At 40.0% G+C, this 19960-nt stretch overlaps 3 protein-coding genes across 4 annotated transcripts; 2 read left to right on the plus strand and 1 right to left on the minus strand.

The window, feature by feature from the left end:
- Positions 1-534: 534 nt before the first annotated feature.
- itih2 (inter-alpha-trypsin inhibitor heavy chain 2) lies at positions 535-9469 on the plus strand. The gene is made up of 21 exons (XM_067490678.1): positions 535-717; positions 1378-1410; positions 1705-1743; positions 2626-2798; positions 2890-2994; positions 3074-3236; positions 3318-3425; positions 3516-3644; positions 3744-3860; positions 3959-4127; positions 4222-4347; positions 4437-4618; positions 5432-5617; positions 5942-6081; positions 6296-6468; positions 7427-7567; positions 7674-7787; positions 7979-8177; positions 8256-8428; positions 8936-9047; positions 9140-9469. Exons 1-21 carry the CDS (start codon positions 622-624, stop codon positions 9276-9278), a joined length of 2817 nt encoding a protein of 938 aa, XP_067346779.1. The 5' UTR covers positions 535-621; the 3' UTR covers positions 9279-9469.
- Positions 9389-13623, minus strand: kin (Kin17 DNA and RNA binding protein). The gene is made up of 12 exons (XM_067490679.1): positions 13361-13623; positions 13157-13251; positions 12995-13038; positions 12770-12892; positions 12327-12511; positions 12158-12206; positions 11891-11942; positions 11673-11793; positions 11454-11585; positions 11251-11350; positions 11050-11150; positions 9389-10528 (listed from the first exon to the last, which is right to left on the minus strand). The coding sequence occupies exons 1-12, from the start codon at positions 13472-13474 to the stop codon at positions 10469-10471; spliced, it is 1176 nt and encodes a 391-aa protein (XP_067346780.1). The 5' UTR covers positions 13475-13623; the 3' UTR covers positions 9389-10468.
- Positions 13624-14502: 879 nt separating this feature from the next.
- On the plus strand, positions 14503-18747 carry atp5f1c (ATP synthase F1 subunit gamma). Of its 2 annotated transcripts, XM_067490680.1 has the most exons (9): positions 14503-14613; positions 15166-15200; positions 15750-15881; positions 15969-16176; positions 16542-16685; positions 16774-16838; positions 16937-17092; positions 18028-18124; positions 18611-18747. In XM_067490680.1, the coding sequence occupies exons 1-9, from the start codon at positions 14573-14575 to the stop codon at positions 18612-18614; spliced, it is 882 nt and encodes a 293-aa protein (XP_067346781.1). In that variant the 5' UTR covers positions 14503-14572; the 3' UTR covers positions 18615-18747. The 2 variants fall into 2 exon arrangements, with proteins under 2 accessions (XP_067346781.1, XP_067346782.1); XM_067490681.1 differs by lacking the exon at positions 18611-18747 and having other exon boundaries at positions 18028-18128.
- Positions 18748-19960: the final 1213 nt, after the last annotated feature.

The following is a 19960-nucleotide window of genomic DNA, read 5'->3' on the forward strand; positions in this document are numbered from 1 at the left end:
AAACCTTTCACAAACAAACAACAATTTTAACTTGTGAAGTTCCCTTATACTGTTATTTTAAACTAAAAAAAAATGTACATTTGTTTTTACTAAAGGCATTAAATATTTTAACGGTTATGGGGAACCTTTCATTGCCCCTTTTTTTTCTTGCCTATGACAAACATTTGACAGGATTCAGCTTGTAATGAGTAATGTGAGAAAGTGGAGACCTACAGCAATAAGTCCGGCTTTGGCGCCACGCTGTGGACATGATTTAGCATTACATGTTTCCTGTGTCACCAAAAAAAGAAATTCAGCTTTGCAGTTCTGCACGTGAAACGTGTCAGAATAAAAACTGCGAATCACGTTGGTTAAATTTTGTGTTTTATATCAAAGTCTCCAATTTGGAAACAATATCTCTGACCTCAGTGAGACAAGGCAGATGTTTTATTTACTCTCTGCTCACCCTGCGGGTCAAGTTTCAAAGTTTCCTTCTCATCTACGTGAAACACAACAAATATTGACTGGGGCTGGGAGTCCATGAGATCAGTGGATTTTAACCTTTTTTTTTCAGCTAAGCTGTGTTTCCAAGAGTCTTCCTGCAGAAGGACCGCCAGACTCCCAGCACTGTGTCTTGGAAACATGAGGCATCTGCTGCTGCTACTTCTAGGGCTCCTGCTCCTTCATCAGGGCCGCTGCTTTGAGTTTGTGATAGACGGAGAGTGGGAGGATGAGGCGGTAAGTTGGAGGGTGTCAGCAGGAGCTGAGGGACAGGGTGTAATCCTCTGCAAATGTCAGTTTATGCAAATTTATATTTACAATATCGAGCTTAACCCACCATCAGTCTACTAAGGACAAAATTTAAAGCAAATTACAAATTTTATTCAGATATATATTATTGTTTGGCCTTGTTTTAATCTCTAATAACAAAATATAAATTCCCTTTATTTACATCATATACATTTTTATTTAAGTTCATGACTTAAAGTGAACATAATCTAGAGCTTATTTTCTCAGCTTGCAACCATAGCAGGAGCACCACCTTGTAAATAAACTTAAACCTTTCTTAATGTATATTATTGTTTTCATATTGTAATTCTTGCCATAATTCCAGGCTTTATACAGAACACAACTAACTGTTCGTTGGGCTGTCGATATTTAATGCCTTTAAAGTCTGTTTAAAAGTGTAAAAAGTGCTAAGTTCTGCTTTGTCGTTAGTATAAAAACTTAGTGTATAAGTTTTTTAACTTAAATTTAGATTATTGACTTATTGTGTGACCCTTTAAAAAACACTGAAAAACTCATTTTTGCAAAATGTGACGGAAAATGCACAGGATTTAACAACTCCTCAACAGTTGCATGATTTCTTTATCAACACTTCTTTCTTTCTTGCACCAGTCAGACATAAAGGATCATCGGCAGAGACACAAGGTGAGGACCTTCCAAATAACCTGACGTTTATATTAATACGCAATTGTAAAAAATGGATCTTAAATTGTTGTTGTTTCTCTGGTCGATGTTGCAACAGCAGCAATCATCGATCCAGGGGATGCATCACAGATTACACAAAAATAAACACAAATTCCTCCAAACCAAGTGACTCTGATCCTGATTGTAATACTGCATCATTCCCAGCTTGATAACAACAGTGTGTGACTTAGAATATTCTCTCTGAGAGTAGATTAAGACAGCTGATTATTTGTATATAACGTGTGTGTGTTTCAGCGGGCGATATTGACCAGTGACGAGCAGGAAGACTTTGAGGTATGGAACATGTTGTGTACTGTGACAGAGTTTAACCTTATCTCTTAATCAATATGCTGCTGTTTGAAGAGATTCCCATGACTGACGGGTTATTGACTCTGTTCACCACTAATCCTGCTCTGCTTCCCCGTTTTGTCTCTTTTGCTACCTGACAAGTCAAATGTGTAAGACAGCTGTAGCTAATTTGACCTTTTTTTACATGTTTCTTTTTATGATGTCAAACCCAGACGAAATGTTTCTGATTTAAAGTTGGTTCCTTGTGAACAGAGCAATGGGTTCACGCCAAAGCTGACGCTTAAATCTGGTGTTGGCCAGATCAGGCCAAAAGAACAAGTAGAACCGACTCAAGACCAGACCATTAGTATAATCAAGAGAATCACTACATTGAAGATTAATGAAAATTGCAATCGATTACAATTTGCCGAATACTAACCAATACTAATTTATTTTAAATTTAGTCTGTCTTACCTACGTTAAGATAATCTGCTTCTCAATGACATAAATGTTATACCATGTATTAAACTATTCCTATAACAACTTATTGCCTGTAGGAACTCACTGGTAAGTTCAACATTTAAAATTAAAATATGTATAAAATTATACAATGGAAACTTTTCAATAGTTGTAAACGTATGATGTGTGATTTTAATAAAATGTTAATTAAAGTTTTGTACATTTAATACAAACCAATGGGGATATTGAAGGGAGGGTAAGTAGTTGAATACTGTCTGTTTGGTGGAACACAGCAGAGAGAAATGAAGCTCTTTAAAACGATTGGATAGGTGAGGAACAAAAGGAGCATAATCTGGAATAAAGTTCCAGGTCAGAAATGATAAAACACACACACAACCTTACTCACATTTTCTGTCGACACATTCCCAGGCCATTCGCGGAGATGACATCACCGTCAGGAGCTACAAGGTGGAGAGCCGCATCACGTCACGCTTCGCCCAAACCATCATCAGGAGTTCGGTGGTCAACTCAGGCTCCCAAGCCCAGAGCATCGGCTTCAACATCCAGATCCCCAAACAAGCTTTCATCTCCAATTTCTCCATGTGAGGTCAACAAAGATCAGATTCACGTAGCCTCTGTTCTACAGAGTGACTCCAGTTCCAGTTTTTCTCTTTTCATTTTTTTGTGATGCAGGACTGTGGATGGGAAGACGTTTGTAGGCTTAGTGAAGGAAAAGCAAGTGGCCCGGGGCATGTACGCTCAGGCCAGATCCAAAGACAAGGCAGCAGGCATCGTCAGGTACTAGACTAGTTCCTTGAATTAAATCCTCTCATGAGCCCCGCAGACTCGTAAAGACTGAGGTGCTTCTCCTTTACAGAACTAATTCCCAGGACATGGAGACCTTTAAGGCAGAGGTCCATGTTCCTCCCGGCAGTAACATTGATTTTGAGCTTCACTATCAGGAGATGCTGCACAGGAAGCTGGGTTTCTATGAACACTTGCTGTATCTGCAGCCTGGAAGGCTGGTGCCAAATTTCCAGGTAAGAATATTATGACAAACACAATGTGCCTTTCGCCACCCACGCAGCTATGCAATTGTCTCTGACCGAGTCTGTCTTTAGGTGGACGTGTACATCTTTGAGCCAAAAGGAATTTCCATGGTACAAACATCCAACTCGCTGGGAGAGCAGTTTGCAGAGCTGAGCAGAATAACATCCTCAACAAATAAGGTAACACTGCACCACATCTAAAAAGAAAAGCTGCACATATACATTTGAATGCCTGGTTGTTTCGGTCATGCATCACGTCTGCTTCCCCAGGCTCACATCGTCTTCAAGCCCAGCCTGCAGCAGCAGAGAAAGTGTGAGAACTGCACTGGCAGTGCCATCGATGGCATCTTTACCACCAGATATGATGTGAACAGAGACAGCAACGCTGGAGAACTACACGTACGACTCACTTTTATAAGTGCACCGTTTGAATAATCATTCGTTAACCAACAGCCAGAGACAGCTTGGAAATTATTTGAAATGAAATGTCCCCCGTAGGTCTCAGATGGACATTTCGTCCAGTTCTTTGCTCCATCAAACCTCTCGCCTCTTCCTAAAAATGTTGTGTTTGTCATTGATGTCAGCGGGTCCATGTGGGGGGTCAAGATGAAGCAAGTAAGTGCTTTTCCAGCAGTTCTTCTGCTCCCTGTAACACCATGCCACTGTGTGGTCGTTCTGCAGAATGCATGTAATTCCACACTTGTCTCTCGCAGACAGTAGAGGCCATGCAGGCTATTTTGGATGACCTGACTATTGATGATCACTTCAATATTATTGACTTTAACCACAATGTGCGTTGCTGGAATGAGGATCTGGTAACTGGCTCCCCAATCCAGATCGCAGCTGCCAAGAGATACATCAACACGATCCAGCCCAATGGAGGTATGAGAACACATTATTTCTGGCAGAGGAAGCAAAAGGCTCTTTGATTGCTTTGATGACCTCATTACCTTCTGTGTGCAACCTTTGACCCCAGGCACCAACATTAATGAGGCCCTGATGAGAGCAATTCAAATGCTGGTGAAGGCGTCCTATCAGGGGTTGATTAATCCTAACTCCATCTCTATGATCATTCTAGTGTCTGATGGAGATCCCACAGTTGGTAAGATGTACTGGCCCAGCTGTTGATTCCAGAATCTGAATTCCTATATCAAATCCACTCTTGATGCTATGTGACATAATTTATTACAGGGGAGATGAAGCTTAGCAACATCCAGAAGAATGTGAGGCGAATGATGAGGGAGGAGTTTTCTCTCTTCTCAGTAGGCATTGGTTTTGACGTGGACTATGATTTCCTGGAGCGTATCGCCATGGAGAACAGAGGCATGGCTCAGCGGATCTATGCTAAGCACGACGCTTCAGAGCAGCTACGGGTACGATGGCGGAGAATAACCCTCCCTTTAGCAAAACAACTCCGCCCACAAAATAAGAATTGTACATCTATCTGCATCTGTTTTGAAAAGAAAACATTTTTGATAATAAAAGTGAACTTAAAAATAAACCTGTATATAAACACAAGAATAAAGTGCAATGCAGTGATACGAATAATAATAATAATAATAATAATAATAATAATATAAAATTCCCTAAAACCTATATGCAACTATAAGAAACACAAGATTGATAATGTTGTGTGCGTTGCTTTGCGCGAATCATGAAGGCACATTAACTAGATAAAATAGCACTGGACATTCATAAAATTCTCCATACAGATCCACACTGGAACAAATTATTAGAAGTCGAGCATGATGGAGGGCGCAGTCTGCAAAGTTTACAAGGCACTACGGGCGAACAAAATAAAGCTCTTTTCAAATTCGCCCTTTTTTTTCATAGAGGTCATGACCTATAGATTTACCTCTTAATTAGGGTAACTGACTATAATTTCTAACTATGAAACTAATAAAAGTAAGCTTATAATGACACTTGATGCAGTTATAAATGAAAAAAAAATCTCTACTTACTACAACCAATTTTTCTCAAAGTTCATAATGTGTGGACCGGCATCTCATTATTTATCAAACCCACTGAACAAAAATGACTTATCTATTGTCCTTATCATTATTTGCCTGCTTCTATGAGGTGCAGAAGGTTTTATTGTCAGATGCAGGTGGTCAGGCTTCAGTGAATAAACACTTTTGGTGCTTTTTCTCCCTTACCTCATTGTTCCTTTCCCCCCATCCCTCCAGATGTTTTACAGTCAGATTTCTTCTCCTCTGCTGAGGAGAGTCACAATTCAGTTCCCTGAAAATTCTGTGTCAGACATCACTCACAACCACTTCGATAAGTACTTCAGTGGCTCAGAGCTGGTGGTAGCCGGTAAGGTGCTGCCGTCGGAAAGCAACACACTGACCAGCTTCATCACCGCATCTGCTGTAAGTATGACACACAATCGTGTTTGGACGATTATACGAGGGAGAAAATCACTGTTATTTTTATTCTTTAAATTAATTTAAATGTTTCATAGGAAGAGAAAAAAAAGTAAAAATATTGAAAAATGTGTTGTTGATATATGTTTAACATCCAACAAGAAGCAATAAAAAGGTACAAGATTCAGTGCACAGTATGTTCCTGAAACCAGTCTAGCTGTTACTTCAGTCTAAACCGAAGGCACAAAGTGACATGACACAAGCAAAAGGCCTCAACACCAAGTGCAGCGGTGAAAATACTATATTACCTTGTCCCATCTTCCTCTGCAGGACAATCTCGACCTCACGCTGGAGACGGAGACAGACATGGCAGAGCTGGACATAGAGTTGGCCAAGCACCAGCACTCATTCACTGGCTTTGCCAGACAAATGTGGGCTTACATCACCCTCAAACAGCTGATTGCTGAAAGGTGAGTGACTGGACAGCAAATAGAGACTTTCGTACATATTTTCAAAAGACGGACGCTTATTAGGCTGACAAGAAGGTCCTGATTTCACTAATCCTATTGAACAAAACTTGGTTTTTAGGTCACTGATTGAAAGGAATGCACAACAGTTATTTTCTTACTGTGAAGCAATATGAATTTGTTGTTGTTTGGCTGCTGCGGTGTGGCTCTCCTGCAGGTCCTCGGCTCTGACACTTGCTAAAAAGCGGAAGATCACGCAGCAGATCATGAAGCTGGCTGTAGATCATCAGTTCGTCACTCCGTTCACTGCTCTGCTGGTGGAAAGCGAGGACGCCAAGGAGAGGCTGTTAGTGGACTCCCCTAAGGACCCCAGACACGGTTGCTGCTCAGGTGCCTCACACATTCAATCACATTACACCAGGGGTGCCCACACTTTTTTGGCTTGTGAGCTACTTATAAAATGACAAAGTCAAAATGTTCTACCTACTATAATAATACAAAACATATTTATTTATGAACATATTGAGAATTCTTTATATGCACAATATATGTGTTGGTGTAGCTTGCATAACTACATGAACCCATATTGCACAATACAACTCTGTACATGTTTTCCCCATTACCTGACACTGATGACTTGCACGGAATAGAATCAGCTAGAGATGCAGAGTCCGGACAGTAGCTGCTGGTAGCCAGCCTCAAGCTGAGATTTTAGTTCCTTCACCCATCCTTCTTCTTCTCAGTTCGCTTTTTGGAGGGAAGTCAGTGTCGTAGTTTTTATGAACAGTCCGAAAGTGCCGCTCCACATTTCCCTTCTTCGGTGTAGCGATGCCAGACTGGCAGACGAGGCAAACGCACTTCGAAAATGACATAGTTTAACAAAGTGAAACAAAGTCCACCTCCAACTCCCTATAGAAGTGGTAATTTTTTTTACTTCTTACTTTGTCCAGCTCCCCCACCACTCATTTTTATACCCTTTCGTAAGTTTAAAAGAAATAAATTGGAAGCTAGCTTGCTAGAGTTTCGCAGCACTTGGCGCCGTTGTATGCATGCGCATGCGCATGCGCGGTGACCCATGTGTCAGAAAAGGTCAGATGTCACACTGGCTGCCCTGTACGTAAGTGACAAATTTCATAGTGAGGACGGATGATGGGCTGACATCTACTTTGTAAATTGTGTGCGATCTACCCACACTACCTTGGGCACCCCTGCATTACACTGACAAAAATAGACCCTTGTACTCATGAGTACAGGGAAAGAATAAAGCCCTATAATAAACATAAAAGGCAACAAGAAAGCTAACAGTGAATATATCTGAAAGCATAGTGAGACCATTTCGTGTATGCAGGAGCAGGCTTGACGCCCGGTGATCGGCGTCCGTACCTTCTCTACCAGCCTCCCCCTTGGGTCCAGATCAGTACTCCTACCCCTCCGAGTCCGTTCGTCGAGGGTACTAAGGAGTGGGCTGTGCTTTCACAGGTCAACTTGGGTAAAACACACACATCTTCTGTCTATTCTGAAGCATAAAAACCAATTACAGCTTTGAGTGTGAACAATACTGAATGATGTGATGAGGCCCAGTGTTTCTCACCCAGTGGACAACGACCCTCACTTCATTGTTCGCGTCCCTGGAAGTAACATGGACGTCTGCTTCAACATTGACTCCGAACCTGGTCATATCCTCAACCTGGTGTCCGACATTGGAAGAGGTACAAAACCAAAGGAATCGAATGACGTCTCTATCAGCAGTTTTGTACCATTTCTGTTTCTGTCCTGATATAGTACGTCTGAAAGTGGATCAAATGCCAGTCATGCAGCTTTACTAACACAAGAAGTGAACATCTATACTAGGACGTGTGACCTTGTATTTCCTGGGTTAATTTTCTCTCTTGTCCGGAAGGCGTGGCGGTAAACGGTCAGCTCATCAGCTCCAAGAAGCAGCTCAAAAACAAACGCCAAACCTACTTTGGCACCATCTCCGTCTACTACCAGCCCGATGGCGTCGGCGTGACCATCGGCACCGACAGGATCGCCATGGATGATGGCAGGAACAACCACTCCTTCACCTGGGGAGCCACTGCAGAAATCGCCCAGGATGGGTAACCTTTGTAGCCTCAGCATGTCAGGCTCACTGTCTTCACAGCTGGCTCACTCTGTCCCACACTGTCATGTTTCAGGGTGAGGATTTCCATTGTGAAGCGCTCTCACGTTACAGTCACAGTAAACGATAACATCCAGGTGATGGTGTTGCTTCACCGTGTGTGGAAGAAGCATCCTGTCAATGTTGACTTCCTTGGTGTCTACCTTCCCAACGACAACCAGTACTCCCCTCTAGCGCACGGGCTCATCGGTAAGACCCCTCAGCCTTTGACCTCCTTGGGGCCCTGTTTACTTATCCATCCAGGGCTGGTTGTATATTGCAAGACATCATATTTTTATAAAAATGTCAATCCTGAATTCACCTAAACCTTTTTTGATCTGACTTAATGAGCCAAAATGATTTAGAAAAAGGGGTTTTTACTTAAAATAGAGAGTAGGACACTTTTACCTCCAAATTTACTCCCAACTGAGCATGTTAATAGCCTTTTAAAGCAACATTTGGATGGGCACAATTAAATTAATGTATACCCCACCCCACCCCCCAAAAAGAAAATTCCCAATATCCAAATTAAAAGGATACAAAATGATTCTAATTATATTAGCAAAGATTGTGAAAAGACATGATGACCAAAACTATATGCTAAATTACTACAAAGAGGTGAAAAATAAGAGGTGTGATAAATTCAATGTTTTGAAAATGCACATTTTCTTCTTATTGAAGAGGTTAAGAATACAACCGTGTGTGTGAATCTCACAGGGCAGTTTTCTAGAGAGCTCGAGGTGAGTGTGCACAACATCCACGAAGGAGCTGACCCTCAGAAAAAGGAAGCAACAATGGAAGTTAGAGGCAACAAGCTGCTCGTGACCAGGTGCATGTTAGCTCATATATAACCAAATACTGCACAAAGAAACTTTTAATAAAAATAAATAAATACTACAAATATTTACATGTCTGCATTAGGGGATTGCAGAAGGACTACAGGAGGGATAAGAAGCGTGGCTCCAGTGTTCACTGCTGGTTTGTTCACAACAGCGGGAAGGGCTTTATCGACGGCCACTACACCGACTACATCGTCCCAGATCTCAATAGCTTCCTCTAGATGCTCGGTGCAGCCAGAGACAACAATCTTGTGTTTAACTTTTTTCCCCCCAGATGTCACATATGTAACTACATTTTATCTTCAAGAAGGTTTACGTAGTACAGCAGAAGTTGTTTTGTCAAATTTATTTAGACTAAAATTTACATTTGCAATGGTAACCTGAGTATTAATAAAAAAAACAACAAATTGAACCCATCGCTTTTAAGTTTCTTTATGATAACGCACTGGAAATGCATCGTGGGGTATGTAGGTATGTATGTATGTATAGGTGAATCATAGGGAAACAACTCTGACACAGTAGAGTTCTTCAGCTGAACACCTGTCTGAGGTTAAAGAATAGGTTCCCACTATTTCAAGGGTATCAAAAAAACAACAGTCAGGATTCCATGTGAATATTTTAACAGCAGTACCTGCTGCAATCATTCCTCATGTTCGTGCAGGCCTTTAGGAGAGCTTTCTAAGAGGTGCCTCAATGGATGGATGACGTGGTTTTCACATTACAAAAAACCAAGACCCTTGTAAATATTGCCCACACCCTTCAATCCAAAACCCGCGACCCTTTTATTTTTAACAAATGTGGCACTACACACTCCATTTCATCACGTCCTTGTAATGCTGCAGGTGAATTGGGCTACATTTAAGGTGGATTAACAGAGACTCAAAAGACTGTGGACAATATTTACAAGGTTTTTGGAATGGGGAAACATTCTGCCCAGTGGAGCGGTGCCTCTGGCTGATGTGGTTTAATAGCTTTTGGACAACAACAGATCTATGGCAGAGACAAATGTGTGAAACCTAGCAACTGGCTAATCACAAACTAAATGTGTTTAGATGATAGATCAGTGTTGCACTGAAGGTCAGTATGGTGATTATGGAAAATACAATTAATTTAGAAAATGACCAAAGTTATCCTTTAAGTACAAAAATACCACTTTTTGTTACTTTCCTTCAAATGCAACTCATTATAGAAGCACAAAGAGGAAATGTAGAACTAATAATAACTTGATTTACAGACTGCTCACATTAGCCTTAGATACATATGTGAACAAATTCTTGCGCAGAACAAAGGCTGTTAATTCTGCCTACAATGGCCAATGTGAGCAGGTAGAATTATTATTGCATGCAAGACTTCTTTCAGTGTTCATCCAGGCAATTGTGAACATATCCTTTAAAACATGAGGGCTGCTGGCTCAGGCCAGTTTTGAGAAGTCCTCATAGGCGATGTCTACTCTCTTCCCTTTCTGTTGACCCTGAGAATGAAAGACAACTTTGATAATGAGCACGGCCATGACACAGAAAGCAATAAACCTTTACAACAACTAACTTTGGACATTTATTTTCACGGCTCCAGTTGTGCTCGTGGTTCTCGTAGTGGTGCCAGTGTCACATTTAAAATATCCACAAGCAACATTTCTCTGCAGGAATGGTATTGCCTGTGCAGTTAGAACATTTTCCTTCCTTTAATGTGAAGTTCACAGTGTGTCTGTGCTAACCAGACTCATGAGGACACCGTTTCTGAGCAGAGAGCTGATTTTCTTAAAAGCATTTTTTCAATGCTGTGAGCACCACAAATAAAAAGGCCATCAAAATATGATTTCGATCATTTGTGTGAACTGACCCTTTAAGCTTATTAACTATAAATAATATCTTTGTTTTAACAGCCAGAAAAAGTATTCAATTTATAGATGGATGCTTGATAATAAACCAGCGACTTGTGACAGGCACCGTTTTTTGCACATGTGAGAACAGCACAAAAGGCAGAAACACTTACAGAGTCGAGTGTGAGCGTAGCGCAGAAATGCTTTTCGTCAATCCCCTCCAGCACAGCCTCCATGTCTCTGTACGGACCGTTCAGGATTAAAACCTTTTTACCTGCAAAAAATGAGATACATGTTGGCTTCTCTGGTGTTAAAGTTGGGCGTCAGTTTGATATTGTGACATAACAGTGCGCTCAAAGTGAAAGGAGGTTTACCTGGTGCAGGTATGACTGTCTCGACATGGTTCTGGTCCAGTTTCAGTTTGTCTCCAGAGTCGATTATTTTCACCACCGCTGTGTATTTGTCTCGCACCTCCTGGCGAAGAACGATCCACAGCTATTAGCATCACAGATCTTCTTTCTTTACCCTACATGCACATAAACATCCTCTTAACACAAAGCCGAAGCATCTTTTTTACCGTGATGACAGCTTTCTTCTTGTGGTACTTCTCTCCCAGTCTCTTGGTAATGACTTTGACCACAATGTTAGGCTGCAGCCAGTGATCTGTTCTGATCGACTGCTTCATCTTCTTCTTCTTCTCCTCCTCCATCTGGACAAAAAGACACGTCTAATTAGAACGCTCAACTGAAATACATTTTAACACGCATAGAAATTGAGACAGAATCATCTTCTCTACCTCAATTATCTCCTCCAAGGCAGATTTCTTCTTCTTCTCCCCTCTGGAATCTGAACTGGAGGATGTGTCCTTTCTTTTGGTTGATGATGCTGCCTTAAGTGCACTGGCACCCAAGGCAGAACTACAGAGACACACACAAAAGGTTACAGGCAAAATAACTGAGTTATACCAGCTTGATAATTAAGCATTATAATTAAAATAATAAAAATTTTTAGTACCTGGATTTGGAAGGTCCAGCAATAGAGCAAGATGCACCAAGGTTGAAAGCAACTGAGAGGAAGAGAAATAAAATTATTGTTTCTGTTGAATGTTCCACAATTTTTTTAGAAAATTTTGACATTTTTTCTATCTTTTTGGGATGACATAAAAAAGAAAAAAGTATACACTAAATTTACATTTATTTTACAACTTACAACAACAACTATAGTGTTTTTCACTTTGTGTTTCTGCAGACAAATGACCACTGATAACAACCAAACACAAACCTTTTTCTTCTTCACTCTCACGTTTGAGTTCGGTGTAAACTGGAGTTTCCTTAAGGAAAAAAAAACAGGAAGTAAAACATGTTATTTTAATTGCTTTTAAGCTTCATATGGTCTTTATTGAGCTCAACTGACCAAACATGAACCTGCAGTCTGTCCTGTCGGTACTCACATCTGTCTCCTTGCTTTCTTGGCCTCTGCGGACCTGCTCCTCAATGAATTTGGCACTCCTCTCCTCGTCATCCAGCTCCTGCTTCTTCTTCTTCGCCTGCTCCTCTTGGAGGCGGATCGTCTCTGGGTCACGATCAATGTACTGGACGTACCAGCCTTTTGGAGTCTCGTCAACTTTACACAAACCTAGACGTGACGATTAACAGATTACTAAAATGTAACTGGATTTAGTTGAAGTATATCAGTTAAGGGAAACGCTACACATCAGTGGTAAAATATATTGGTAATTACCAATATATTTTATTTGGCTAATTTAGCTCAAGTTACATGATGGCTTTTGGTTTCTGTACAAAAGCACAATTAGGATTGACTGTTTTTACGGTCCAAACCCCACCACATATCCCCATTGTAATGTTATAATGCAAAGAGTTAGCATTTTCATGCCTTTTCTGCCCAGCCACTTGGTGAAGTCAGTCAGAGTCTCCCATTGTGTGGAGTTCATGTGGATGTGCTCCCGATCGCTGATGTATTCATTGTACACAATGTTGTTGTGCACTCGCTTGGTGCCTGTGTATAAGAAAGGAGTAAGAAAAACAAGAGTAACTTAGTGCTGCTGGTAAACAGCATCTGCTGCACACACATCAGGATCAGGTGGGACTCAAGACTCACCGAAACGTCTTCTGAGCAGCTCCAAGAAGTCGTTTTTGAACTCACTGATATGAAAAAGAAAACAATTAAGTCTACTGTCTGTACTAATCCAATAAAATGCTTGTCTTTTCATTGAATTAATGCCGATAAAGTAGGTGCACGCAGCGCCATAAAGGAACTCACTCTGAAAAATAGTCCATGAACCTGTTTGGATTTTCTGAGGCCAGCAGCAGCTGCCTCTGGTGGGACTCAGACATGCAGTGACATTTGAAGCCATTCTGCCAACAAACAGTTATCCCAGTAAATTAGAAATACGGTTAACTAAAGTAAGCCCGATGCCTACATAAATAAATGCACCAAATGAGACAGATTTCAGTAGCCGCTCACCTCATCTCGACATTGTTTCTGACACATCTGACAATACCATCTTAGCTTCTGGAGTCCTTTGGCTTTTATCCGGTTGCTAATCGCCTTAGGGGAGAGAAAATCGGCTTTCCCCATTCCGAGGATATAAAATAAACATGCAACAATCGCTAAAACGTGAAACCAAACTGGTTTAAATGTTGTTTGAAAACGCTGTTTGTGGCTAAAACATGAACGTTCTGTTTCTACGTAAACGGCTTCCGCGTGTTTGGCCTCATATTCTCGCGAGAGCCTTAGTTGCATTTGCGGGCTACCCGTAAGCGGCGTATTTCCTAGAAAGCGTCCTTCAGGGATTATAACACTTTATAAACGATTTATTAAACCTCTAGAACACATTTCAGTTCCAAACCTATGAAACGGCGATCGCGATCGAAGTCTCAGAAATATTGTTAAATTAAAAAAACAAGTTAAATATAAACCAAATTATTTAAATTGATTCTCTGAGTTCCAAAACATTTTTTGTGAGCCAAATAATTCGTTTAGAGCTGTAATACAAGATACCTATTATAGAGAAAAACTAACATTGCTGATTTTTCGTTTTTAACAGGTCTGCTAAATATCTGTTGCTTTGTTTCCTTTAAAAGAAGCGTTGCAACTTTTGCAAACAAACATGACAACAAAAGTTTATTTACTGGCGAGTAACGTTTTTTAAACAGAGCCAGACAAAAGATGGATGTGGGATTTCAGGAATAACTTCTTAACATGGGTATGGTGAGTTCAGCTCATAGTCACCTGTCTCAAACAGGTGTTTGCCAAACCTAAATGTTCACCAAAGCAAACTTATTGGATGTAAAACGGCAATACACGCTACACGAAGTGCACCAATCAAAGCTTGAATTCAATCTATGTTGATTACAAAATACATTGTCTTTTTTTCTCTAACAACATTCCTCCAGATGCTAATATGTTTTTTATGTCTAATTTAAATTATCATATCTACAAAACGTACAAACTACCAGTAAAGGCATTTGATATCCGAGATATGAAATTGTCAATAAAATGCAAAAACAGATTTTACAAAACATTTTTATTTTATTTCGAATTTTCGGAGATCTTTCCGTAGGAGCAGACTCTATTTTTTGATATTTGAGGTGGTCCCTGAAGGTACCATTCAGCCATTTTGCCTTTGATTTGCGCCTGCGCAGTCCTGCGTGTCTGACCTTCATAGGACTAACCATGTTCGCTAGGACCAGCGCGTTGGTATTTTCCCCACAATGGTAAAGTGAAAAAACGCTTCTATACATTTTCAGCAGTTTTTAATTTAATTGTATTTCTATTTCATTGACATATATGATTCGAAAATGTGTGTAACTATAACACTGTTAGTAATGCATTGAGTTGCTGAGTGCAAGGACGTGCTAACGTGGAGGCCGCGGCTAATGAATGACAGCGATGTGCTGCAGTGTGATAGACCGGCTGGCCGGCTACAAGCTAATGCTAACTCACCTGACTTGCTAAATCGTTTTGATATTTTAGCAAGAAACATGTGATTGGAGTAAGTGATTCATGAATTAATATCCGAGTATCCAATAAACGTAGCAGTCACAGTAACACGATTAGCTAGACGTCGTGAACTGTCAAAGTCTTTACTGTGCAGCACAGACTAAGCTAACTGATGCTAGCTCAGCTGCAGCCCTCGCAAAATACAGTCCATATTCTTCAAGTTTGCAGGGAAGTAAGAAATGACATTAATCGGAAGCAAATGTTACTGATGTTGCTACGTGATAATGCTTGCAGCTAAAGCTAACATACGCTATTTCTGTTCCTAGTGGGCAGGTCAGGAACATGGCTACCTTGAAGGACAGTAAGTACTTTTGTATAATACTCTCCTAATATTTAAATAAACGAGCAGAGTTTTACATCACGCAGTAATGCACTTAATCTTTCACTGATGATAGTCAGAATTTAAACTACACTATGTGCTGAAGGAAATGTTGAATGCAACTCTAAACAAGTCCTTAACAAGATGAAAACACTGCAAGTTTTATTTGCCATATACTTCCCGCTAGTTTATAGTATAAATTATCTCAATTAGATTCTACCCTCTATGGTTGGTAAAGGATACAAAGCGGACATCTGGAGAGTAAATATTAAAATAAGTGATGCTGAATTATAGAGCCCATCCTATTGCAGGGGTAAAAGAAAGTAAAGTCTCTTCATTTGTTAATTGATTTCAGTAGCCCTAATCTGTGCATTTATATTGTTCCAATATTGTCGAGATGGCACTTATTGATGAATAATTGATCTAAATTGAGTATTCCTAGAAGGCATTCCAGCAATAGCTGTTGCACAAATAGAAACGTTTGTCATAGCTCCAATTTCTAATATTTATGATATTCTCTCTCAACTTCAGTCACCCTTCGGTTGAAGTCCATCAAGAACATCCAAAAAATCACAAAGTCCATGAAAATGGTGGCAGCTGCGAAGTACGCTCGTGCTGAGAAGCAGTTAAAGCCAGCCAGAGTCTATGGCACTGGTGCTCTTGGTATGTAAACTTTTCTTTAGCACCATCTCTTACTTGGGAATAACTGTATCCCTGAGTCTGTTGAGATATCTTCTTTATGCCCCCCAGCTCTGTACGAGAAGGCTGACATCAAAGTGCCAGAGGACAAGGCTGCAAAGCATTTGATCATTGGTGTGACTTCTGATCGTGGACTCTGTGGTGCCATCCACTCCAATGTGGCCAAGGTCATCAAGAGCGAGATCGCCAACCTGACCAGCACTGGCACAGAGGTGATGGTGATCAATGTAGGAGACAAGCTGAGAGGCCTGCTGCACAGGTATGGGTTCACCTGTTCGTATTTTTGAAAGACGTGTCAGGTTTAGCATTGGACTTTTAATGAGCAGCTATTTTGTTGATGTTTAGCTGGTGCAGTGAGTTCCAAGGGATTCAGAATAGTAACTGCTAAACAAAAAGCAGACGTATCTTGTCATTACTGGTAAAAGCCACATTAATAGCTACAGTTTATACTGTCAAATTAAATGAACAGGTGTTAGATCAGAAATTTTAAAAGGTGTTTATTTTATTACCTTTTTTTTTTTTTTTAATGTAATAATCATTGTTCCTTCCATAATGTTATCTGCAGAGTAGAACAGTATTTGGTCAGGTCATTGTAATGTAGAAATGTTTACTGTCTCCCAATAGAACTCATGGAAAACACATCATGATGAACTTTAAGGAGGTGGGCCGTAAGCCCCCCGTCTTTGGTGATGCTTCCATCATTGCCACTGAGCTGCTCAACTCTGGATATGAGTTTGACCAGGGATCTGTGATCTTCAACAGATTCAGGTATAATATTCTTTACTTGCATAAAATATTAACAGTAACTTGTATACATTTAATGGGTAAATTACTAATTTGTGTTCTGTCGGTGAAGGTCTGTTATCTCATACAAGACGGAGCAGAAGCCCGTGTTTTCCACAGACACAATTTCTAACTCAGGTACTTTTTATTGCGACAGTTTAACGTTCAGCCTCAGAGGTATCTCAGCCAGAGAGATGCTAACCACTTATCTCCCTGTACCCATCCCCCCTCACTAGAGACCATGGGCATCTATGACGACATTGATGCGGATGTGCTGAGGAACTACCAGGAGTTTGCTCTTGTTAACATCGTCTACCTGGCCCTAAAGGAGTCCTCTACCAGCGAGCAGAGCGCCAGGATGACTGCTATGGACAGTGCCAGCAAGAATGCTTGTAAGACTCTGGACTTCCTGGCTAGCACATTTAATACATTTGTCTTTTATGGGGTGTGATGATGCTCTTTCAGTAAAACATGTACTTCTTCTGTATTATGCAATTTTGCAGCTTACAATAGGTTTCCTCAGTTTATCGTGTTTCTGACATGACAGGTCATGACAAAAAGGAATTCGTTGATAAAATCAGAAAATTAAAACACAAACTAAACAAGTTCATGACGGAAAAAGTGCCAACCAGTTTGTGGTTTAGCATAACAAATGTGGGCCTTTGTTTTCTATAAGACGCTACCCTGGGACTTTTGAACTTGGATGTATTTTACATTTTTAAAGAGTTTTAAATATGCAAACGAGTCATTGGTCAACAATTAAATGTGTTGTAGTTTAGGACAGGGATACATTTTACCACTGTGTCGTCGTTAACACACTTCCTTGCATATTATGTTTGGAGTTTCCCACTGGTGGGCAGACCGGGGGCTTATCCTGCCCTACCATTAACTGAATTGCTTCCTTGCAAACTGTAACTTTTTACAACATAAGCAGATCGGCACTCCAAGACGTTCATTTACGTAAATGTCAAGGCCTAGAAAACTCCAAAAATTACTTTTATAAAAGTATTTCTGATTCATAAAAAATAAAGTATTATTAATAATATCTAATAATGTATATGTAGGTAGTTGTGGACAAGCTAAATCTTTCTGTTCCATTTACGCTATTGTGGTAATTCAGAGCAGGTGCTGAGATCATAAACCAGGGAATGTTTAATGGGATATTATTCAGTAATATGTTTTATACAGTGAGAAAACAACATGCATGTTGAAAATGAACCAGTGCTGCTTTATCAGATTCAAGAAAGAGTTGTGCTGTTAGTTTACATTCACTTAAATGGAAAATAATTTTATGTGTAATACAGATTTCTTCTCTCTTCCCTTTTAGCTGAGATGATTGACAAGCTGACTCTCACCTTCAACCGTACCAGACAAGCCGTCATCACCAAGGAGCTCATTGAGATCATCTCTGGAGCTGCTGCTCTGTAAGACTTTCTCGCTACTCTGCCACTTTTTGTTCCACTTCTTTTCCTCTTCCTCTGTTCACTTGCAGGTTTTTCCTGAGTGACTTACTCCTTCATTATATTCCCCCCATCATTCTTCTCCCTCTTTTGACCTTGGAAGACCCCCCCCCCCCTTCTCGTTTAGTAATGTCTTTAAATTTCCAAAGACATCACTTTCTTTCATGACTAATTCTACTCTGACCTAATCTGCTTCCCCTCACTCTCTGCTGAACTCAGGGACTGAGGCAGAGGAAGGTAACATTGTGGAGCAGACTACTGATAACTTCCCTTAGGGGCTAGTTTTCTGTAATAGTGCTTGAAAAGCGTTCCTTTAACTTCATATAGATCTAATAGACACTCTGTAGGTGTTAGAGTCCTCTGCTTATTAGACACAATCTCCAGTCAGTTCTAATGGCTGTTTGTTCAATGTTCTCATTTCTTTCCTTATTTCTAATCTTCTCTTTGCAGATAAACGGGCGAGATCATCATTTCCATTGCCGATTGCTCTTCTAAGTACTTCAGACGTGTGTTGTGGAGTCTAATGAACACTTGTGCTTCTATTTGTAAAATATATGAAAAAAATAAAGCTCTTAAATGAAACAATCCACCTTTAATCTGTTCTGTATCATTCTTATTGTGTTACTTGATAAAGAATTTTAGAAAATTAAATGTGGTCATAAGTAATTGAAATACAGCATAGTATACTATTCTGTGGAAGATAAAGGTATGTGTTGGGTATTGTACTGCTGTCTTAGTCATGTAAAAATATAGAGGCTCCGTAAAACCAACCGATTCTGATCTTGTCTGTAGTTGAGTTCAGGAAGTTAAAGTTGTACAATGTAAGGCTGTAATCAACTGTGTATGTTGTTTCACGAAACACTTGAGCATCATAAAGCTGATGTGCTAATATGCATTAAATACTTTGTTTGCCACTGTCATTACAAAAGCAGTATTATTGCATCCATATGCAGCACGATTTAAAAAAAAAACAAACAGCTACAGCCCATTTTGACTGAAGAATTAATGCACATTGTTCAAACTTTAAGAGGTATTAAATATTGTGGTAATGTTCAGCAGAAAAAAGTACTTTGAAAACTAATACTCTTCCCACTTGTGAAGTACTATGCATCCCTTACCTCATGTTACTCTACATACATGCAGTAAAAACGTTCCACTCAATGAGTGAAATGGATTTTACATTTTTACAAAAGACAGAAGTTATTTGTTTAATCCTACTGGTTGTCCAGTCTTTCTCCTGGGATTGGTGTTTCAGCTGATGAGTCCTATTTGGTTGTTTTAACACCTGATTTAAAAAAAAAAAAAAAGTCCTCTTGAAATATCTCATTGAAGATTTTTACCAAGAATACTAGTCTGTACTTACACTTGGTGTCTATGTAAGTTAGTTCATTGCGGCTGCTGAGACACTTGGATTCCTGCAGCAATGGATGTGTGACACGGGATCCTGTTTCATAATGTCAAATATACTAATTTGAATTATTATTGTTAAACTTGCATAGATGATACAAAATTGGAAGGCAGGCTCCGGAGATGATTATAATATATTTAAAATTATCCCAGAAAATTCTGAGATTGATATCAAATTTCTGTTACTTTAAATGTTTGTGAAGTGTTTTTAAGATGTAAGAGTTTATGCGAAAATTCCTTTTTCTGTTATTTCAGTATCAGGGGTCCATGTCTACATTTCACCCATCACACTGACACATCCTTATGCACTTCCACAGCCCGGGAAACTAAATATGAAGCTTGACTGTCACCTCTGATGTCTTGGTAAAATAAAGCAAGGATTTAATAGACTGG

Source organism: Channa argus, chromosome 21 (assembly GCF_033026475.1).
Source record: "Channa argus isolate prfri chromosome 21, Channa argus male v1.0, whole genome shotgun sequence".
NCBI lineage: Eukaryota > Metazoa > Chordata > Actinopteri > Anabantiformes > Channidae > Channa > Channa argus.